The sequence below is a fragment of the Drosophila innubila genome, assembly GCF_004354385.1.
Source record: "Drosophila innubila isolate TH190305 chromosome 2R unlocalized genomic scaffold, UK_Dinn_1.0 1_C_2R, whole genome shotgun sequence".
Classification (NCBI taxonomy): domain Eukaryota; kingdom Metazoa; phylum Arthropoda; class Insecta; order Diptera; family Drosophilidae; genus Drosophila; species Drosophila innubila.
Genome location: NW_022995374.1, coordinates 1,481,719 through 1,506,493, shown reverse-complemented (window position 1 = coordinate 1,506,493; position 24,775 = coordinate 1,481,719). Strand labels below are relative to the sequence as shown.

At 34.9% G+C, this 24,775-nt stretch overlaps 1 protein-coding gene across 1 annotated transcript; it reads right to left on the bottom strand.

Annotated features, from left to right (window-relative positions):
- Positions 1-446: 446 nt before the first annotated feature.
- LOC117783504 (bromodomain-containing protein DDB_G0280777) lies at positions 447-10,512 on the bottom strand. The gene is given in 9 exon segments (XM_034620921.1): positions 447-3,650; positions 3,839-4,099; positions 4,163-4,647; positions 4,839-4,919; positions 5,216-5,452; positions 5,547-5,657; positions 8,045-8,242; positions 8,308-8,442; positions 10,266-10,512. Coding segments are annotated over 9 exon segments (4,806 nt in total). The 5' UTR covers positions 10,360-10,512.
- Between the last annotated feature and the right edge of the window lie 14,263 nt (positions 10,513-24,775).

Sequence of the window (24,775 nt, the reverse complement as noted above, 5' to 3'; positions counted from 1 at the left end):
GAATCGTAAAGTTATTGCACTTGTTGGATCAAGTTAACTATGCTAAATGGAAGTCTTTAATTAGATTCAGTTTCGCATTCTATATAGATATTGCACGTGTCTTAATACTAGAGCTGGCAAACTATCGATATGGTTTCCATTCGATATTTTTTATAGTTCTAAAAGAATAAATGATGAATTCATTAATAAGTGAAGTGACAAGAACGGAAGCTGAATAAAAGATCACTAAGTAAAAATTCGCATGAATATCGATAGTATCTATTCGATATTTTCGATAATATTTGATACTTTAGGAAACAAAATATCAGTAAGCGGAAAAATTTGAAATCTCGATGGTATTGTGAAAAATGGTTCGATATCTCGATAGAGAGATAAAAGGAATAATATATATAATAAATATCGATAGATCGATTATCGATAGTTTGCCCGCTCTACCCAAAATACTACTAAGTTTTCCGTATCATCTTGTAGAGTACCGAGTGGGTTTCAATGCTCTCCGCTCCCGATTCCCACATGTCCTCGGCATTGGTCTCCTCATCGGAGGAGCCACAACAGGTGCTGTGACCACGACGCTGATCATCCTCGGAGGAATACGATGACATGGTTGTGGTGCTGCCGCGCACATTAAGATCATTGGATTGAGAGCGTGTTAGGGTCTTATCCGACTCGGCATCACTCAGATCCTGACCGGGATTACCCGGTGAAACCATATGCTCCAGATCCTCAAAGCGATCGGCATCCAATTCCAAGCGATTGGCATTGGCATTGATCGTCTCCTCTTCATTGTCCTCGATGGTGTCTACCCTTATGATCTGACCACGACCGGACATCATCTTGAAATTGTAGCGATCGTAGACATTGCGTTTGTAGAGCTCCGTAGAATCGGTGCTCATGTAACCACTGTCCAACTGGCCAAAACGTTGTTCATAATAATGCTGACTACCTGGCTGCACTGTTGAGCTGGGAGGATGCACTGCATCCTCAATGATGGAGGCAATGCCATCATCAGATTCCAGAAATCCAGCTGAAGTTTTAGTGCCATAACTGGGCGCTGGACTTTGACTGGGACTAAACTTGTTGGCCGCCATTGTGACGAACTTGCGCCAGGCATTCTTCAGATCCTTGGCCTTCTTGGCACGATCCTTGAGGCCAATGGCGATCTGCATGCCGGCAGTTAATTGAGCCGGCTCAATTTCACAGCGATAAACGGTTTGGATATTCGCACTAGGATTGGAAGCAGAACTGGAGATAGAATTGGAGTTGGAGCTGGCACTATTGGCTGCTCTTTGGGGATAGGCGATGCCCACTGGAACTCCCGCATTGCGGTACAGTTCCTTGGTGCGTTCCGAGAGTTGACTGCTGCTGCGATTTGAACGCGAACTGATCGACAAGGCATCAAACTGATTGAGATCGAGATCCTTTTTCGTATTGTTGTTATTGTTATTGTTATTGTTGTTGTTGTTGCTCGTTTCCAGTTGAGCTGCATCCTTGAGTTGATCCACATCCTGCTCGTTTTTATGATCCTTCTCCCTGTCGCCCTTTTGCGACTTTCTTCTATTTAGATACTTGTTGAGACTGTAATCGTTTCGAAGACTGTGGATCTTTTTGCCATAAAGTCCTTCTAGATCATTTTCTTTATGTTCTAAAGTAGAGTTTAATGCCTTGTTTTTACTGGGTTCTGTTCTCGCTGAGATCACGCTGGACATGGTGTTGTTGCAGGAATTCTCCTGACTCTCCGAGACTCCTGTCAGTTCCGTTATCTCACTCTGCATGCTGTAATTGTCTTCCTCCAGACGTTGGGGGTTTGGAGAAGGGCTTGGCGAAGGGGGTGGCGGGGGTAAGGGACGCTTGCTCTGCACTAGAGGCGCACAAAAGTGTTGCTTGGACTTGGGGCGTGGCTCACGCCTCGCAGAAGACTCCTGGTTCTCCGAAGAAATGGTGATCGTGGTCTTTGATCTACTCACATCCACGGCAGAGAGAGTGGGAGAAGACTGCATGCCACGTTGTCTTCGTGAATGCTTCGCCTCCAGCGTGAGTATGCGTCCCGCCTCTTCGGTGGATCTCTCCGGAGTCTCCGCTTTGTAATGATCCTGAAGGGCCAACGGAGACTCGTAAATCTCCCGCAGATTACGGAAGGAATTACTGGATCGTAGAATGAAAGAAGCGGTGCGTGGTTTGCTATTCTCCTGACTCAGATCTGGCAGAGAATTGATCTGATCCACATACGGATCATACTGATCATTACTCGACTGACGTCCCTGATTCTCCCAGGCATTGATGTCACAGAAGCTCTGCTTCTTCGGCTTCCTATCCAACGTGTCCGGCTCGAACTGATCGCTGTCTGTGCGCTCAAGATCGGAGGGAGGTTCGTGCTCCACCTCGATCGTCATGCTGCCACGAAAGGGCGTATCATACTTGATCCTCGCTGCCACTTCCTTGTGACGCTGTGCCTGATTATGATGATGCTGGGAGTGACGCTTCTTCAATTCACCCTCCTTGCGAAATCCATTCAAGCGGTCGTAGACTGTGTGACTGATCTCCATTTCCTCCTCGAGAGGTAGCGCTGTACTGAGGCTCGGACTGAGTTGGGAACTCACATCGGAAGAGGGAGAGCTGGAAGAATGCGAACTCTTTCGTTTGCTCGGCTCCAGACGTTCCAAACTGTCCGTCTCGTAGTCTACGATCAAATATTGTGGCGACTTGCGTCTGTAGATGGGAGAATCCGGCTGGAATTGCTTCAGGGACTTTCGACTTAGGGAACTATAGTCGGGTGTTGGAACTGATGGAATGCTGCTCTGTGTGCTGCTGTAGATCTCCTTGATCTTCTTCTCAATGGTGCTGTCATAGTCCGGCGTGGGAATGTGAGCTGCATATTCTCGCTTCAAGGAATCATAAATGATCTCAGTGGGTTTCATATTCCTCAGCATATTATAATGCTGACGATCAAAGGAGTTTAAAGAAGTTGGAGTGGAATTCGCTGCGGCAAATTGATCCAGAACTTCGCTACGTTTCCTCAGCGACTTGGAGCGACTGGAGGAGCTGCGTAGGGATCCTGTGGGAGTATCTGCCAGCATAAACTTGGGATTGTTGTAGATCTCTCCACCCGTCTCTGCAAAGCCGTAGACATTGGACTTGTACGAGGAATAACTATCGTAGGAATTATTGGGAGGGGTTTTGGGCTTAACAGGCTCCGGACTGGACTTGGACTTGCTAAATCGCGACTGCTCCAACTGGATTCTTGGATCCTGTTCCTGTTTCGACTGCTCCACATTCAACTTTTGATTGGGCGGCGGCGGCGGACGTTCTTTAGGTGCCGAAATCTCCTTTCTTAGCGAAGAATTGCTCTTGGTGGGCGAACCTTGCTTCTTTGGCGAGGCAGTCTTCGTATTGGAACTCACTTCCGAGTTGGGAACACTCTGTAGCCACTGCTCGATGCTGTTGCGTTTATCTCCCAGACTCTTCGCTTGAAGATTCTGTTGCAGCGGCACATTGTACATTGTTGAGGAAGACTCGACATTCGACTCCAGTGGCTGCTCCTCCGGAATGATGTTAAGTGATGGCTGGTAACGCTTGGTGGCCATCTTGTACTTGGCTATGGCAATCACCTCGCGAATCTTTTGCAGAAATTCAATGGCAGCTTGCGGCGGTTCCTAGGAGTAGAAATTCATTGAATTATTAAATGGGATCTCGATTTTCGAATATTTTTTTTAACTAGGATAATTCAAAGAAATCAACGTAAGGGTACAAAAGTAAGTAAGCTTCCTCTATTTGAGTTCCTTAGTAATTTTTTCCAATTTTAGAAATCTTCACATTCAGAAAGAATTTCCTATTCACTTACCGCCAACAAATGTGGCTCAAAGTAGGCGGGATTAAAGTAGAGTTTCTTGCGCACATTCCCATTGACCATGGCCCGCAGATTCTCTAGTTTCTCCTCGCTCATCAGATCCTCAATGACGTCCACATTCTCCTTGGGCAGACACTCGTTCTCCTGCAGAAAGTCGTCCGTCTCGTGGGAGGAACTCTCCGTAACATTGTTGCCTGGCTTGGGGGATTTGTTGGACATGCTCAGCTGTGGATGCACCAGAACCGAAACCGATGTCTGTCAATGTAGAATCAGATCATTCTATCCGGCAAACTCAATGTAGAGGCTAAGGAGACTCACCTTGATCTTCTCCTCCATCTCACACTCGGAATTAGAGTTGGAAATATCGCTGGAAAATCCAGAATTGTGCTCGCGTTCTCCCAGTTGTGGAAAGTGTTGCAGGAGTGGATTATTCTTAACTATTCCTATGTCATCCTTTAAGCTGGACATGCTGGCACGTGTTCCACTCTCATTTCCATTGCCCAGTCCCATGCTATTGGCCGAGTAGATGCTACCAACCCTACTGAAAGGTGCTCCAAACGTGACCTGATCGTTCTTCGGATAGTTGATCTCATTCGCCAAATTATCGAGCGAGTGTCGGGAACTCTGTCGTCCTCGACTCTTGCGCTTCTTCATGAACAGATAGAGAAAGACAGAAGCCACATAGATTAGGCCCAACAGAAGACTGCAGATGCCAATGACAACATATTCTCTCATAGTCATGCCATCCGAGGTGGAGGCCAAAGTCGTTGAATTGGCGGGTTGAAAAAATACCTCCGGCACATCTAAAGAATGGAAAAGATTAAAATTGGTTGATTTTAAAACAATTCTTTTTATTTGTTGGTAAAAATTCTTTATTTTTGTGAATTTCTTCCTTGGGGCATTACTTTCGATTTCTTGAATCAAATATCTTAACACAATAACACTAAAAATTCTATTTGTTTATTAAATATTATATACTAAATAAATTACTTACTGTGTGAGTATTTGACTGGGCTGCCATTGACGCGAAAGGCAACGCAGGGAGAATGTACATTCTTGGGCGTCATCAAAGTATCTATAAGAAATCAAATTTTAGTCAAGACATTAATTTGTTAATTAATTATATTTGAGCAATTTTTATATAATATTAATTTTATTTACGAAATCTTCAAATTTTTAATAATAATATATTTAATTTTAAGTAGTTATTTAAATTTAATGCTGAAAAAATGTTGAAAAATTTCGAAAAATGTAAAACAAAATTTGAGTAAGTAAAATCCAAATCTTATAGAGGAAATTGTTAATAAAAATACATTTTAAGTTTAAATTTTAAAGCTAAAATATTGATTTTCTTTCCTACTGAGTACTCACCTTTTTGGCTAATATTCAAGGCGACTGTCATGTCTCGGCAGACCAAGTGAACCACGATGAGGCGACCCTGCATCTTCTGTCGGAGATCAGCGTCTCCAAGCCACTTGATAAAATTGCGTCCTTCATCACGGAACATGCGAAATGGATAATCGGTGTCAATGGGATTACGTAGATCCGACCAACCATTTGAGCCCAAATATTGGGCACCCGTTACCGCACAAACGGGAGTGTGAATATCTAAGAAATTATAAAAAAAAAAATAATATTACAGAGATTTATAGAGATTTATGCTAATGTAGGAAGCGAAAAAAATTAGGGGGGGTTTACTTACTGGGAAAACTGATTTCTCTGCTCGGATAAATGATTTGGCCTCGCAGTGGCAAAAACACAAATGGAATTTTCTCCGACGATGAGCCGCTGACAAATGGTGAGAGAGAGCATTCTGCAAAAACAGAAAAAAAAAATAAGAGTTGCCCTCAATGAGAAAGTCTCGCATTATGATGATGGTCAAAATATCTAATGTTTATACTTTAGCTTCAACTTCAACTATGATAACATCAACATCAACTTCAAGTCGAACTCAGATTGAGACGCTTATCAATTGCAACGTGTTTTTATTAATTTTTTTTTTTATTTCCACAAAACAATTCCAAGTACTTAGTTTTGTTTTTTCCGAAAAATAAAAAAACCCTCTTACTTTCAGTCCGGTTGTTATAGCTGTTATTGTTATTGTATCGTTACTGGCTAGCGAAAGTTGACTTCAAAAATTTCCTTTCATAAAAAAAATGTGCCGGCAACTCGAAATGATTTGTTCAATAATGGCAAATTTTTGTCATAATTCAAAAAGGTTGCAGCTACCGTATGTTGTTATTTTTATATGTATTATGTTTATAAATAAATATTTAAGTTTGAGCAAAAGGTGTCATAACTTTATTGCAAAGTTTGCGGTGCATTTTGAAGGAAATTTGGAGAAAAAAATATAATAATATGAAAAGACGTCTTTTGGGATATTGGGAAAGTCATTTAACTTTATTAGTTTAATTTGTTTAAAATTAATTAGGTGCAGTTTCTGACAATTTTTACCACTCAGTGGGGTAGTACTTTATTTCTTTTATTCAATTTTGGTAAAGATCATTAATAAATTATATTTAAATTATTCTTAATAGTAGAGAAAATCGATTAAGTTTTCCTGAACAGCTCTCAAGCTTAGTTTGGGATCGATCGGACTTAATTTAATCCGACAATTTTGTATTATTATAATTTTCCACTCAGAAAGTTGAATTTTCTAAAATTTTTTAAAAATTTGTCTTTGGCAAATATCATTAAGAGACAATATAATTAAGACTGTTCTCAAAAGCAGAGCAAAGATTGTTTAACCTAAAATAAATTAATCAATTAACCATTGGAAAAGATCATTTGGACGTGACTGTAAATTTAATTATAATAGTTAACATAAGTTAAAGAACAGCTTTCACTTTCCCTAACCCATTTTCTTAGTTTTGAGAATTAAATTTCTGATCTTTTATTTACGAAATGTGTTGTAAAAAAAATACTTTAAAATGGAGAAGACACAAAAATTATTATTCATGTTATTATATTTTTTTTTTATTTTTTATTTTTTCTTATTTTAAAAATAAAAACCTAATCTAAGCTTTTCTCAAATTAATAATATTTAATCTCCACATATTTTCCAAAGCAGGGTATATAAGTGTCGGTGTCATCAAGTTTGTCAGCCCTTTTTTGTAGCTTTTGTCGCAGTGTTTGCGTCACGTTTCGTTTTCATTCTGCAATTTCATTCATAGGTGAATAGAGGGGGGAAGTGTAAAGAGGGGAAGCTTAAGCCCTGCACAATTTTGTTATTATTACAGCATTTCTTTTTTCACGATGAAAAGAAAGAAATAGTTGAGCAACAATTGTGGAACCAAGTGGCAGGCAGAAGTGGCAACAGACAATAGATGTTGCCACAAATTGGTGGCTGTTGCAACAACGGCTCTCACATGTGGGAAATTTTCCCAGAGCACACGCCATGAAATGGAGCACGAAGCGACGCGAATTTCAGGCGAATTTGCAGCGAATTGGCTGACTAATTATTCCGGCTGACAAAAAAACGCTTCCGCAGCGCAATTGCCAACTTTTGGTAGCTCAAACGAAACCCGAATGTTTTTATAAGAATAAAAAAATAGCAAGCAGAAAACAAGGAATTAAATTTAAGAAAATGGTATTATAGAAAATTAAATAACATATTTAGAGCTCCAAAATACGGAAATGGAAATAAAATAAAACATGTAAAGTATAAAATTAAGAAAAATCCAACTATATTTTATTAATATTATAAAATAGTTTAAGGACTTAAGGAAAAAATTTAGGTTATCATTTTTAAGATACATATTAAGAATAAAAAAAAAAACAGGAAATTTAAATAGGTTAAACATTCAAAAAGAATTCAGAAATCTACTTTGTTAATATTAGAAAAGTCGATTTGATTTTTCAGCCATGAACAAATGAATTCTCGGGTACTAAAATACAATTTAAATATTAAGTTCGTACTTTCTTATAGTAATATACATTTTAAATAATTAGATCTCAGTTATTGGCAATTGAATTTAATAATTCTTATATTTGTTTTCTATTTACAATTTAAATTCAACACATTTTAGTTAGTTAAATATTTTTTAGTTTGTCTTTTCGAATTTCTTAGATATATTTTAATTATCTAATGGTTTTTTTTCTAATTTATTTTACCTTATTTTAATTTTTAAATATTGTTCTAATTTTGATCAATTTTGTAATTTTATTTGTGGAATGTCTTCTAAGAAATTGTCAACTTACCATGAATGTCATCCACACAGATGCCCAGATCTTCGCGATAGGCTCTCAAATATGGCAGGCAACGGCAACTGCAGCCCTCATCCATTTCCCCTTGCCCCTGCTCTTGCCCCTGGGCACGTTGCAACTTCATGCGTCGCGTTAACAGCTCTAATCTGCCGCCAGCCATTGAGGCTGAGACTTGACCCAGTCCATCAGCATCTGCATAAATACAAAATACAAAATACACACACAAACAAAAGCCCAAACATACAGATTATAAACACGTTAAGTGGCAAACAAATTTCCATATTAATCGTGCAACTTACCGTTGCCTTCGTTGCCCAGACGCACCACAGCCGCCGTGCCACTCGAGAGGCCGATGCAGGTGTCCGCATTGCAACTGCCACCGCCCAAACCGACTCCATCTCCCAGACCCAGACCGAGACGAAGACCTGCAGAAAGAGAAAACGGTAAGTCATCATCCGATGGGGGCATGTGGCATGTGGCATGAGACTAAGACTAAGACTAAGACTGCGACTGCAACTGCGACTGAGAACTGAGGCTGATTGATTTAAGCCGTCACAACAGAACGCGCCAAGTTTATCTAAAACCAACATAGAAAAGTAATAATCGGCGAGCCGAAGACTTGATACCCTTGCAGTAGAGTGTAGATTTCGATAAAAACATTTGAAGCATAGCTTTTATTTCATTCTGCATTCAAATTTTATTAAATTTGCATTCTTTTCCCTCTAGATCTAGACATTATTTTCAATGCTCAGGGTGCCCCCTCTAAAATTTTTAAAATTGAAAATTTTAAATCTCAAATTTTCACTTTCAATCAATATTGTAATTAGTATAAAACAAAACTTTAATCATGATTCTGAGAAACTTAATTTTCTTGTAAAAAATCATGTGAAAATGAACATAAATTTTGACTCTTAAAGTTGCTAGATCCTAAGTCTGACCAACTTCAAACTGTCATAACTTTGGCAAAACTCAACCGATTTTCAAGCGGAATGGCATTTTGATCATGATTTGGACTCTAAATTAATTCTGCATTTAAATTTTTTCATCCAAAAAATTTGATATTTTTCGACTCAAAGCCATCTATAATCCAATTTTCCATTGACATTTTTTCTAAAACTTTGATCTCTCATAGCTTCATCAAAAACTAACCGATTATCAAGTGGAATGTCATTTTGATCATGATTTGACCTCTAAAATGATTCTGCATTTAAATTTTTATCATCTAGAAAATTTGATATTTTTTCGATCCGAAGCCATTTATCATCCAATTTTCCATACCTACCCCTTGACATTTTTTCAAAAACTTTGATCTCTCCTAACTTCATCAAAATTCAACCGATTATCAAGTGGAATGTCATTTTGATCATGATTTGACCTCTAAAATGATTCTGCATTTAAATTTTTATCATCTAGAAAATTTGATATTTTTTCGATCCGAAGCCATTTATCATCCAATTTTCCATACCTACCCCTTGACATTTTTTCAAAAACTTTGATCTCTCATTACTTCATCAAAATCAACCGATTATCAAGTGGAATGTCATTTTGATCATGATTTGACCTCTAAAATGATTCTGCATTTAAATTTTTATCATCTAGAAAATTTGATATTTTTTCGATCCGAAGCCATTTATCATCCAATTTTCCATACCTACCCCTTGACATTTTTTCAAAAACTTTGATCTCTCATTACTTCATCAAAAATCAACCGATTATCAAGTGGAATGTCATTTTGATCATGATTTGACCTCTAAAATGATTCTGCATTTAAATTTTTATCATCTAGAAAATTTGATATTTTTTCGATCCGAAGCCATTTATCATCCAATTTTCCATACATACCCCTTGACATTTTTTCAAAAACTTTGATCTCGCATAACTTCATCAAAAATTAACCGATTTTCAAGCGGAATATCATTTTGATCATGATTTGGCGTCTAATTTATTTCTAAATTTAAATTTTTTTCATCTAAAAAATTTAATATTTTTCATAATCACATAAGGGATGACATATTTATGGTACCCACTGTAGGGGTAGAGAATGAAAATCACTTGGCGTAGTAGCTCATCAAGCGGCTCTGCGACTAATAAGCTAACCATACTGGAAATTAATGCTGCTGTCAACGGGTAAACATGCCACACAGTCTCTACTTGCAACATGGTCACTTGGGGAGGTGTAGGGGCAGAGGGAGGGGATTAGATCAGTACTCACCACTCGTATAGAAGATATCGCCATCGTGATGCCTTGTCAGATTGATTAGCTGTCCGTTAGATTGCTGCAGATCCTCTAACAGTAAATTTGCTGGCATTAAATCCTCAAGTTGATTTCTCTTATTGTCTCTGATCTTTTTCTCGCTGTCTCCAGTTCTTCTCAATCTCCTGTTGTTGCTGTTGTTTTTGTTGTGGTTTGTGGCTGCATAAAGTGCTGCCCTCGTGGCTGCCAAGGAGGTGGCGCCATTGACCTCGGCGCCACCAAATGTTGCTGCTACAGCTGCAGCGGGTACAGTTGGGGGCGTTGTGGGCGTGGCTGTGCAGCACTTGAGCAGCAGCAGCAACAGATATAGGGACAGCGCGGGGACTGAGGAAAAGCCAACTTTGGTGCGCCGCATTTTAGCAAGAGCCACATTGCTAATGCATGAGGAGCAGTCTTGCCAGAATTATTTGACAGTTCAATTATGCTACAAAGTAAAGAGAATAATATAAATAAATATAATAATATTTATCCAAAAAAAAAATATTGAAATTTTTATTTCTTTCCTTGCATTTGACAACTTTTAAACATTTAAAACATTTATCAGTATTGTGAGAACTTTGACTGTGAAATGGAGCAAGAACTTAAAGACAAAAATTAAAATAAAAAAAGGAAAAATATAAACAAATTTAAAAATAAATATCCTGCAAAAATACTTGACATTTTTATTCCTTGCCTTTCCTTTCACAAAAAGAATAACTTGTGACTTTCATGTTTATCTTTAATTTAAAGAACTTTTAACACATTTAAGAAATTGATAAATGAATAAAGATTTAAAAAAAATACTAAACTTAAATGCAACCAAAAAAATAGAATTATTATTCAAAAATAAATGTACTAAAATAATGACTAAGCTGAGATGCCTTTAAAAACGATGAAACTTTGTAAATTTATTGTTTTCTTTTAATTTTAAGCATTAGAAAATATCACAAAATATGCTAGATCTAACATTCAATAAGCTTATTTGGCAGCATTGATAAGGAGTCACATCATTGACCTCGTCTTGATAATGATGAATGATGAATCTCTGTCAAAACGAGTACAACGAAAATAGAAAAACATTTAAGCCATAAATACATTTAAGCCACTTACTAGCGAGAGAAAACGCGGCGACTAATTAAAAACAAATCCAAAACGCAACAACGCGAAAAAGACAAGAAAAACAAATGCGAATATGAAAAGATTTCCCCACTGACTTTGTCTGTACAAACACACACACGCACACACACACATAAGCACACACATTTGCACACGCGCACACACACTTTAAGAGATATATTTTAGCTTTGGCGTTGACATTCTTTAAGCTGCCGCTTAATGAGGCAAAAATTGTTGGTGTCCATTTTTGTAAATGGAGCAGCATCTACGCCAAGTTGTTGTTGTTGTTGCATTAGTAATACCCTTACAGCGGGTATTTAAATATTATCAGAAAATATGTAACGTCTTCAAGTAGAAATATTCTAATATTCGAAATCATGAGAGTTTATTATTTATTTATAGATAGCTTTGATTAATATAATAAATAACTTTAAAACTTATTAGTTCAATTATTTAATTAAATAAATATATATATATATATATATTATCATTAATTTAAAATAAATTCAATTTAAGGATGACGATGAAAAATTACATATTAAATTAATTTAATATTAAATTTTGTTTCTTTAATGTAAAATGTAGTATTTTTATTTGCATAGTTAAAAGTAAATAGCATAATAAAAAATCTTCTGTCATAATATTGTCATAATTGATTAAGAAAAATGCTTCAGGAATGCTTGTTAGAGATGTTGTATAATAGCATATTTTGCTACTTTAATCAAATTCAATAAAATTGTTGTTATACTTGAACAAGCAACATTATCATTATCTTAAGTTTTCGATTAAGGAATATTTAAAAATTAAGTGCGAATTTATGTTGCAATCAAAGTAGAATTCAATAGCTATAAATTAAAGTGGCAAATAGAAACTAATCAGCAGTGTATTTTAAATTCAGCATAAAGAAGATATTGTTGTTTGCTTGTTGCAGTTGTCGTTTGTGGCTAACGGACAACATTTAAACAAATGTTGCAATTAAAACTCGTTCTGCCAGCAAATGTATACTTATAAACCAAGGCACACACACATATGAGAAGGGGGGAATTAGTTATAGCTGTTGGCAATGGGGAGTTGGGAGTTGGATCGGAAAATGGAAGTTGGAAAATGGAAATATAAGAGGCAAGTGCGTCGTCGTTGTTGTTGTTGCTGCTGCTGTTGTTGTTGTTGTTGTTGCCTGGGAACATGCTGCGTATTTATATGAGTGTGCCACAGTTGTGGCCAGGTTAGTACCGTTACCAAAAAGCGCGCTGCAGTTATGCCAGCTTAATCTACATACACACACACACACACCCATGCAGTGTGAGAGTTAAGTATATAGTCAGCTTACACCAAGTGTGTTTATACCGCTAATCAGTTGCACTTTAGCTGCTTGACAGCGTTTGCTTAATTTACATAAATATTTCACACAAAAAAAAAAAGACCAGAAAAATAAAATTATTGGGGACTTCTAACTGTTAGTTATACTTAGGTTGTTTTTTTTATTTTACGTACAAAAGAAGAACAGCAAAGTGGAAACAATCATTATGTCCAAGAATGAGAAGAAAGCGATAAAAGCAACAGTTTGCGGCCTAATTTGAAAGTAAAATTTTGTGCGGCCGTCGAGTTCGTTGCCTAAGTCTTTTGATTTTGGGATTTTGATTGAGCAGTGAACAGCATCAGTCATCGAACTGAAGTCGTTTATACAGTTAGCTGGCACTAAAGCCAAAACAATATGTTGCCTTTTTTTATTGTTATTATTATTATTATCGTATGTATTATTGATTTGATTTGATTTGTGACTTTTGCTTAAGCCAAAGTTGTAGTTTGTTTTTAGCTTTGTCTCTGGGCCAATCTCTTGCATTTTGAAACAATTTAATGACATTAATGACCTGATTTCCAACTGTTTCTTTTCTTTATGTTTGTTTTAGCTGCAACAGCAATACATTGAGAGTGTAACAAATATAGATGGATATATAAATAAAAAGAGCTTATGTTGCAGATGAAGGTGATGGGATTTTGATGATTGTGCTCAATGATTTGCTGGGAAAACTGTTGGCCAGGTCGAGACTTTTTGCATTCGACTAAACTCAATTAACAGGTAATTGAACTTTGTGCGCACCAGTGAGACAGAGGGAGACAGAATGATAGAGAGAGAGAAAGAGACAGCGGAGGGGAGTTAGACATGGATGTGTGCCAGTGTTGTCAGCTTTTAATAAGCCAGAAAAAGGTTTTTTTATTGCGAAGTAGGACAAAAAAAAGCTAAATTTTTCAACAAATAAAAACTTAAAAATACTGATTATTTTATTAGGTTTGCTTGTTATGAAATATTAATATAGTCCCCCAAAGTTTATCATAAAAAGTATTTTATGATTTTGAAAGATATAATTATTATTATTTATCAATTTTAACTGTATGAATTTATGTTCTACTTGAATATTTGCAAGCAAAAGTGCTGTTTTTTTAACACAAGATCAAAATATAAGAAATACTGAGAACTTTTGGTTTTATATAAATTTAAAAATAACGTGACTAATTATTTGTTTATAGACACTGACTTTAAAAAAAATCTAGTTTTTTCACATTATTTTTTAGTTTCAAAAAAAGCCAAATTGGAGGGATAAAAAATGCTGTTATGACAACACTGATGTGTGCAACTTGCTGCATGCCACCAGCCATGTATGTGTGTTTGTAGTTGTATTTTCATGCACGTTCATTAATTATTAGGCAACACGATATGGCGTTAGCTTTGGCTTTAACCATAGCTATAGCTTTAGCATTGCACATTGTTCTAAGTCTGCGCATAATAAATTTATGCATTGCCACAACGCATTGTAACCTGCGGCATGTGGCACGCAGATGCACCACCATCTGCAGCACCTTAGCTCTTGTTGTTGTTGTTATTGTTGTTATTGTCTATTGTCTGCTTCCGAGTGCAGTCGACGTCACACTCGGCGTACTTTTAACACTTAGAACGAGCACAGAACACAACACAGAGCAGAGAAGCTGCTTTTTCTCAATTCCTCGCTGATTTCGTTACTATCCAACTGCTTACCATTCATGTGTGTGTGTGTGTGTGTGTGTATAATAACAAATTTGAAATTTATTCAACATCCATTGTTGTGGCCAGAGAAGCGCATCATTTGCTTTAATGTGCTTTAATGTGTACTTATGCTTATGTTTATGCTTTTTGGCCAGACCAACAGACAACAACAACACTAGGCAAGGGCCTGGCCAACAACGGTCTTTTCAAAAAAAAAAATATAGTTGTTAAAACTAAATTACGACAGTGCACTGAACGCTGCTACCAACTTTAAAAGCCAACTCCAACTTCAGCACCAACCTCAGCTTTATCTCCAACTCCAGCTCCAGTCGAGTGGTCAGCAGATTGGCCATTGACCATTTCCATTGCTGTTAGATCTCTTAGCTCTCTTATGATATCTGTATATTTTCTGTATTTTTTTTTGGTATTTTTTTCGGCAAATTACTTTCACCTCAAGACTACAGCTTGAACTCTTTTCAAAAAGTGTCTGCCCAGTGACCTAAACTCAATGGTCTGATAAGCTTAATTTCATTCAAATGCCCAGCAAGGGCAGCCCACAAAATGCAAAGGGAAATGGATTTGGATTTGCAACTGGCAATGCTAAAAATAAAAACAAGCTGCTCGACTGTTTGATGCCCAAACAAATTAAAAGAATCAAAATAAATTAAAAGAAGTATTTATAAATTCACAAATATTTTTAAATACTAATTTGATTTACACATTTTTATATTAACAAGCTCACAAAAGAATTTTTGCTACAATATTGTTTTGATAACAATTAAAATATTTTTTTATTTTTTATTTTGTTTGTGATTAATTTTATATTACAACTTTAAATAAATAAATTCGAATACATTGAAGTATTCATTGTAAACTAAAATTGTTTTGAGAGCAGTTATTTTAGAATAAAATAGAACCAATAGTAAAACATACATAGATTAATAAACAAATAAATAAATAAATTATAACAAAACTGGGCACATAAATCCGCAAAAAAAAAAAAAAATCTTACACTAATTTTAACCATTTTATACAGTCAACTATTTGTAATATATAACGTGTATTTATTTGTTTTACATATAAATGTAAATTTATTTCTCTTTTTATCAACCGATTGAGATGCAATTTTCAGCAAAAGAAATGAATAACTTTTTATTCAATTTTTATTTACTCTAAACAACATTCTGATTTATTTAACTTTTAATGTCTCTGAGATCTAAACACATAAGCATAAGCCTGGTTTACCCTTTTGGCTGCTGGTCTAAAAACTTCCTCGCTTTCTTAACGTTTTCTTTGGGGCAAAATGAAATGCAAATTTGACCTGGCAAAATCTTTTACTCACAGTCTGTTTAAAGTTCCGGCCAATGAATAAATTAACACCTGGAGGTTTGCATACAAATTGCAGGCAAGTTAACAAGTTGTTAACGTTAGAACAAAGTGTTGAATTTTTAGCATTTGCTTTAATTTTTTTTATATGATAAAATTTTTATTTAAATTATCTTTATTTAAGACACGATTTGCACACACAGTTATTTGTTGTTATTGTGATTTGGTGTTGTTTTTTCTTTTATTGACTGCACTTTTCATTTGCACATTTTTCACAATTTCCACAGCATTTTTTAGTATACAAAAACACGACAACAGCATTAATTAGAAATTATGTTTATTTGATTTTATATTTTTTCATTGCAAAGAAAGCAAAGTGAAAAATAACGTTTGATTTTGCTCGACGACGCTTTTCTTTTTTGACCAAAAATCGAGTTTGTTTTTGAAGATTTTCTTGTTTGAAGCCGCTGGCACGTCTATCAAGGTCGCCGTCATCGAAGCGACTGAGACTCTGCAAAGAGAAGACTGAAGACTGAAGACTCAAGACTCGATTGCGTCTTCAAGCTGAGGAAGTCGGCGAAAACTTTGGTGTCGCTCTTAAACGAGTTTTTTCTTTCTCCAGATTTCTTTCTTTCTTCAGCTGCAAGCAAGTTTTACGCTCTTATAACTCGAAAGTATAAGTTTTTGTTTTGACAAATTGTATAAGAAATGTTTTGATGTGTGAATTGTGAGCTCTTTAAGCACATTAATTAACATCGATGTCGCTCAAGTCAAGTATACGCAGCGTGTGCGTGTTTTTCGCTTAGACATGACAATAATGAACAGCATGATGATGATGATGATGATGATGATAATGATAATGATACTGATGATGTTGATGTACCGTTCAACATCGCGTGCTGTGTGCTAAACTAACGGCTCTCAAAGCAGGAAGAGAATCTCAATCTAATGGGACAACTTGCATCCTCGTGCACGTGCCAAAGAAACTGGAGACTGAGAAGAAGAAGAAGGACCAGAATATGGAAGAGGCATGATAAATCTCATTGTTGGACTACAAAGACTGTGCCGCATTGCTTGCCCCAATTTGATAACAGTACGTGCATCATTTGTCATTTGTTCAACTTGTAATTTATAACAATTTTCTCACTTTAGTCACAGTCGAGAGCGTTGAGTGTTGGTTGTGGTACAAAAACAACTAGAACAAGTGAAAACATGAGAAACCCGAAAAATAGGTAAAGTTTTAAAATAAATGCAAGCAATTATAATAATCTCTTAAATTAAAATTTGTAAGAAATTATATTATTATGCAGTTAAATGAAATCTGTATTAAAATTTTAACAAAAGTTTTAAGAAATTAAATCTTGTTGTTGTTTAAAAAATATATATATAATTATTTAACTTTATAAATAGATGTAAGCAATTATGTTTATCTTTTAAAATAACATTTGAAAAACCAAAAGAAAAATATAATTAAAAATTAATTGTAAGATTTCATATTACTATGCAATTTAAAGAGCTTTGTATTAAAATGATAGATCATACTTGCTGGCTTAAAAATATATATCTTTGTTAAAAAAATATTAATATATTTCTTTAATGAAAATTAAAAAATAAATAATTAATTAAATAAATAAATAAAATAACAGTTTAAAGTAAATATATTATGCACTTTAGTTATTATTTAGGACACTTTGATTTAATAAAATTAATATTATTGTTTGATTAAAATTTTGATATGAGTTTCAGTCGTGATTATAAAAAAGAACTTGAAATGCCTGAATATGCACAAGAAAAGACTTTAAAAGACAAAAAATTAAAAATAAATATTAAAAAAATCGGCACAATTATTTATAAGCAGATCTTATAGAAGTTGTTTTGAATGGAAACTGAATAAAAGAAAATTCAAATTTAAAAAAATGCGTCCAACGTTTTGGGTGTGAGTTTGAGTATGTGTTTGAGTTTGAGTATGAGTTTGAGTACTCAGTTTGAATGAGACCCGTTGCTCAAATTACACGGCCAATCTGTTTGACATAACGACAAGTTATTGCATATAAGGCGGCATCGCTTTTCGAACGGGCCAAAAAAACAATTACAACAAACTGGTTTCAATTAAAAAACAGTTAAGCAGCCGCAACTAGATGGCAACTGGCAACTTGCAACTGCCACGCATCGAAATGTTCAACAACAAACCACAACAACAAATAAAAATTGCCATCTCCTTTAGCTGCAACAATCTAGAGTTTAGAGTCTAGAGTCTTGAGTCGTGATTTGTGCAACTTGTGCCTCCGTTTGCCATTCCCAACTTCATTCCAAACTCGGACTGGGCTATAATAATTATGCTTTAGTTGGCGACATCTTACGCATGTATATAAACATTAACTATTAACTGCTGCATTTACAGTTTGTTGAATTTTTTGTTTATGCTCGCTACATTTTTATTTTTTTCTAGATTGTGAAAGTTTTTTATAAACGTTACAAGACATACCCAACAAAAAAATAGAAGAAAAAAGCAATTCCGTTAAGCCTGCAACTCTAGACCATATACAATTCTAAAGGCCGTCATCGACTTCGTCTTCGATTTTTATGACCTAGTGAGATCAGGAATCCGGAATCTGGAGTTTGGACTGCATTTACATCTCTTTGTTGTTTACGTATTTGTATCTTTGTAACGGGCGTCGATTTGGATCTAAATCGAAATGCAGTTGCCTCCAGATTCGGCATAAATTTCTGTGTACCATCGACATGAGATCGGCGGGAAGATCGGGGAAAAGCGGGGAAAATCGAAGCTGATCTCTGCATCTCTTGTTGCGTTACCTACACACAATTATAGTACGCGTATCGGCTGCCAACATGATCCATAAATCTTTAACTGTAAAATGCAGAATAAAAGAAAAAACCTATTAGCAACGGCAACAGCTGAGCAAACTCGACTGCAAGCGACTCTGTACTAATTTCTTAAAAAATAAATAATGAAAATAAAGATGATAGCTTAAATTATCTAAAACAAAAAAATAATAATCGATTATTGATGCGAATTTAATTATTTTACATTACAATTATTAAATGTCATCAGGAAAGACGTTCATTGGATTTCATTTTGTAATATTATTTAAATGTAATTTTAATAGGTTTACTTTTTTCAGTGCTAATATTTGCTGGCTAAATTACTTTTTTAATGTTAATGAAATGTCAATTCATTAGCAGAACTCTTCTAAATGTTAATGAAATGTAAATGTAACTATCATTGCTCTATTAATGTAACTAAAATGTCATTTCATTTACAGAATCTACTTTTTTTAATGTTAGTAAAATATTGTTAATTCAGACATTAATTTTTTCAATGGTTAAAAAATTAGATTTTTATTAACAGTAAACAGTAAGGACTTGTTCAACTTCCAGCTGTCATAACTTGATCAAAACTGAATCGATTTTCAAACGGAATGTCATTTTGATCATGATTTGGCCTCTAAATTCATTATGTATTCAGTTTTTGTTCATTTAAAAAATTTAATTATTTTCGACCAAGATTCGATTTCGATGGTAAGGGTCCCCCCTTTGAAATTTTGAAAATTCAAAATTTTAAATCTAAAGTTTTCACTTTTAATCGACCCCTTATATCGTAATTAGTATAAAACAACACTTTAAACTTGATTCTGGGACCTTTCATTTTTTTGTAAAAAATCATGTGAAATTGAACGAAAATTTGGACTTGTAAAGTGGCTAAATCCGCAGTCTGACCAACTTCAAACTATCATAACTTGAGTAAAACTGAACCGATTTTCAAGCGGAATGTCATTTTGATCATTATTTGGCATTTTAATTCATTCTGCATATAAATTTAAATAAATTCTTAAAAAAAAATATTTTCCTCTAGATTCCACCAGATATTGATTTCGATGCTAAGGGTCCCCCCTTAGAAATTTCGAAAATTCAAAATTTTAAATCTCAAGTTTTCACTTTTAATCAACTCCTTATATCGTAATTAGTATAAAACAACACCTTAAACTTGATTCTGAGACGTTTCATTTTTTTGTAAAAAATCATGTGAAATTGAACAAAAATTTGGACTTGTAAAGTGGCTAAATCCGCAGTCCGACCAACTTCAAACTGACATAACTTGATCAAAACTGAACCGATTTTCAAGCGGAATGTCATTTTGATCATGATTTGGCTTCTAAATACATTCTGCATTCAAATATTTTAAAATTCTTTCAAAATAATTTTTGTTGCCCTCGGTCTGTTTATTTTTATGTCATATTTATTATAAAACGACATCTTAAAATTTTAAAATGTTTGCAAATCGATACTGACACTGATACCCGATTTGTTTTATGAGATCGCCATGAAAATTACAACACCTATCGTTAAATCTCAATACAAAATAAATACAAAGTTTACTGTGTCTAGCTCCTACAATCTGATTTTTATTGTCAATTTGAATAGACCCTTTGGGGCTTTAAGGTACAGGGACTTGGAAACAGCAGCAGCAACTCGAACTGAGGTCCAGCTGAACGAGCAACTTATGCAAACTTTGGACACACGTCTCGATGTGGCCCGAAAACCGCAGTCGACGGTCGACGGTCGACGGTCGGGTTGACTGTCTGATCCGTGGATGTCGTCTGCCGAAGTCGTCGTTGTCGATGGAGCAAACCAGTTCAAGTCTGCCGATGCTCGGATGCTGTGCTCCTTGTTATTGATTCACTTGTTGCTCATAATGTTGTTGTTGCTGTTGTTGTTGTTGTTATTGCTGTGCTTAAACAAACTTGCAACTCGCAACTTGCAACTGCAATTGTATTCATAAATAACGCTTGAATAATGTTTGCATTGGCTCTGTTTATTTTTTATTTTGTTATTTTGTATGTTCTCTTGCGGTCGCGTTCTCAAAAATTATTATCAATTGCCCCATGCGCCGCGGCGGCAATAAACATGAAAAGGTGCACACATGAGGCACATGGGGCATGCCACACTTCACAGTTCCGTATGGGGTCCATAACGGTAAGAGTCAAGCTCAACACAATTACGAACTACTCATAAAGCAGTTTTTTTGGGGGCAGTCAGAACATTAACAAGCTTTAAAAACCAACTGATGAAATCTAATAATATAGTCATATATCATAGGTCAACCATAAAGATCGAGGAAGATACTAGTATAGTGTATTAAAATGAAATATAAAGAATCTTTATATGGAAGAAAATCAATTGGGATTTGACCAAGTTGTGACAGTTTAAAGTTTGTGAAAAACATTTTTTTCTTTTAATTTTGATGCAGAATTAAAATAACGGTCATAAAATAATAAAATTGACATTCCACAAGGAAATCTGTTGTGTTTTTGTAAAGTTATGGGAGTTGTAAGTCCTTAATCCTTAACTGTAGATACGGAAACTTTACAACAAATATTATAATTGAATAATTGAAGAGGAAAGATTAATAAAATCTTAAAAATACATAAAAAATTATGAATAAATTGATCATAAAATACTAATCGAATTAAGCTCGATTAAGTGCGCTTTTCTGGCTTAATTATGTGATCAAAGAAGGATTGGCAAATGTGGCAAGCAAATATGGTAGCAAGGCAGAAGGCACCCCATTAACATTGGGGTATAAAGCTGGCTAATAAAACTCACACATGGACCGTAAAGTATGGCCATAACGGTCTTAACTGGCTGAGAGGAGTCAGCGAGAAGGTCACAATGGACAGACAGACAGCCGGACAGACGGACAGACAGACAGACAGACAGTTGCATTGCGAATAATTGATCATCGATGGAATGGACTTCCCACTGTCATGGTCACACACAGAGAAAGAGAGAGAGAGAGAATAGGATAGGATCGTTGTTGCCACACAGTGTTGCAATGTGGCAATGTTGCATGGCTGCAATGCGGCTTTGATTGACAGCAAACAAGCCAAATGCATTTCAATTAAACGCTAACCGCTACAAATATTTCCATTTGTGTGCGCTGGTCAAGTGGAAGTTGCTGCCACTGTTGTTTGTTGTTGCCACATTTTCGAGACAGACTGTGACTTTGGCATGAGAAAGAGAATTAGAAGAGAAGAGCGTGGAAGGGAAGAAGAGAGACAAGCATACGCCTTTGCACAGTGGTTTGTATGGACAAAAATGAAATCAATTAGATGCCAAAATGCTCATGAAATATCAAAAATATTAATGAAATATTTACCTATAGCTAAAAAAGAAAAAATTAAAATAAATTAAATGAAAACAAAAAGATTTTTAAGGGCTTAAGAAACAAAAATTGTCATTGCTAGTATCCAAATTAATTATATTATATTAATGTGAAGGTGGTCAACTTGCTTTAAATTAAAATAGCTAGTTTGAAAATTTGAAATTAATAAACTAATAAACTCACAAATTTGCATTAATAAACATTAATTGTTCTTTATATAACATTAAGTATTAACAACTAATAAAGAATAAGATTTTTCATTCTAAGAGTATTTAGCTTGATATAATATAATTATAGTATTATAATATGTCACCAGAATTTTATACAAATATACCCAAAAATGTGTAAAAAAACACAAAAACCAATTTCAAACTTGCTTTTTTGACAAATACTGAACGAATAGCAAGAAAAACACTTGACAAAAAAATGTCTTGCTTGAGCAATAACAGCAGTAAATATAACAAAAAATGAAACTGGCATTTGGTGCTGTTTATATTTCGTAATCGTCAATAAATAATATTTAAAAGATAACTTTGAACTGTTTGCGAATTCTGTTTGTATAAATCTATGGATAGTATTTTTAATCACTACTTTTATATGATTTCAACCACTGTGCTTGACTATAGAACAATTCGCAGCAAAGACGCTGAGCGGTCAACTCATCAGTATGCTGTATAAATTAGAGCATCAAACGGCGCTTTGGCAACTCGGAACTGGTCTATACTGTTATTGGCCATCGAAACAGATGCATGGCCAGTATATCCACCTATATGTTGTATAGGTGTGTGTGTGTGTGTGTGTTTGTAACTCGCTTGCAGCTCAGTGAAGAGTTCAATGCGACTTCCACACAAAAAACACCGAACGCAAGTTGCAAGTTTGCCAGTGTTGCCACAGTTAATGTTACAGTTGTTGCCGCATGCCACATGCCACATGCCGCAAGAGACAATCAATGCATATATTGTTGTTGGCTAAATTGATATCAATTTGCTTTAATGCTGTTGCCATTATGAGGACCATTATATTGTTAGGCTTGGTCAATGTTAAATAAAACTCTTTATTAGCTTCCCCTCAGGTTGCAGATTGTTGTTGTGCTTCTTGTTGTTGTTATTGTTGTAGTTGTTGTTGGCGTCAACAGCCGTTGGCGCGTGTTACATGCACTTGTTGTATGTAATCGACATTTATTTGAACACCACATAAAAGTGTATGGACAACACCTTGTTCCCTGCTCTACAAATGGCCCAATATACACCCAATCCTCCTCTCTCCACCCTGCCTCTTTTTCCTCTCGCCACCCACTGTCTTACACTGTTAAAACAAATTTCTAAAATCAATAAATTGATTTTAAAACTTAGCATTTTATTGTACAAAATAAGTCGAACACATACAATTTTTAGGATCAATTTATTATTGTCTTCTTAAACTTTATCAATACACTGGCTTGAAGAACATTTCAAATAAGTTCTTATTATAAGAATAAATGTTCTTCAAATTGAAGTGAACAAATAAAAATAAAATGAGGAAGGTTATTACATTTTTTTTTTTTCTTATTAATATACAAATATTTCTTCTTACACAGTAAGTTTTAGTAATTGGGTCTTAAAATGTAATTATTTTCCTTCAAAATATGTAAGATGAGTGTTCTTGATTTTAAAAGTTAGTCCATTTTTGTCAGTGTAACACATCAAACATCTACAATGTCTTGGCTATCTATAAAATGACTATCTAAAAGCCGTTACAACTTGTTTAAGAACCTGTATTTAAGAAAAAAAAGTAATAGAAATTTAAATAATTCCCAAGCTTGTTTTTTATATATTGTTATGAGTTTTTCTTTTACAGGATTTATGTGTCTGCAACATGTTTTTTCCTCCCCCCGCTGCGCTAAATTAAGACATAACTCTTTTGACACATAAATAAACAATTTATGTTATTTATGCGTTTGAATCAGAAGCAGCGGAAATTAACAAGTTTACAACTTGACAAGTTTTTAACTACATCAAAAATAAATATAATAAATAAATAAATAAAATACCTCAAACTGTGTGTGGCAGGTTGATTGAACTCTTTTTTTTTTATGGCACATATACATTACATTTATCATCACATACTTTGCTGATGTTTTGCTATACGCTTCAAAAATTGTGAATAAATACAATTTTCAACATGAATATTTTCAGTTGATATTTTCGTTTTATTGTCAGTTAATGATGATGCTGATGATCTAATGACTTTAGAGTCACGCAAAAATTCCAGCAATTTATAATTTATAGAATGGGTTCATTGCACGCTCATACTTTGTGGATTTAACCCGGCATTGTCCGTGTTCCAGACATGATCCTTGATATTTATTGTTTAAGACCCTATTAACAATTATCCCTACAATTTAGTGTATAGAAATATCATGTACTATATTTATTAGAAAATTTTTCAAAAAATTTCGTAAATATTCTAAAATAATTGTCTGTAATATTTGTAAAAAATTAAATATATTCTAATTAAGGAGTCTGATCAATATAAATTAATTTGGTTAATTTCTTTAATCTCCATCTAGAGAGGAAAATTTACTGAAAAGAACAAAAAAGTTTATTTCCAGAGTTTTCCATTGATTTTCTTGTCTTGAGGGTGAAATTAAGTAACCAATAACTTCATAAATGGAAACTGCTTTAGTTCAAAGTCAGTCGGCTCGTCAGTTAGCTTGGTTCTTAGCATACGAACTACTGAGCCCAGTTAGTAAGTAATCAAGCGATGTTTGCAATTTGTGGCAGAGGCGGCGGCTTTAAGCCACATTTACTAAGGCTAATCATAGGCCTGGCTAGTTGCTTGATTGGCTAAAACGGTTAAACGTTGCAA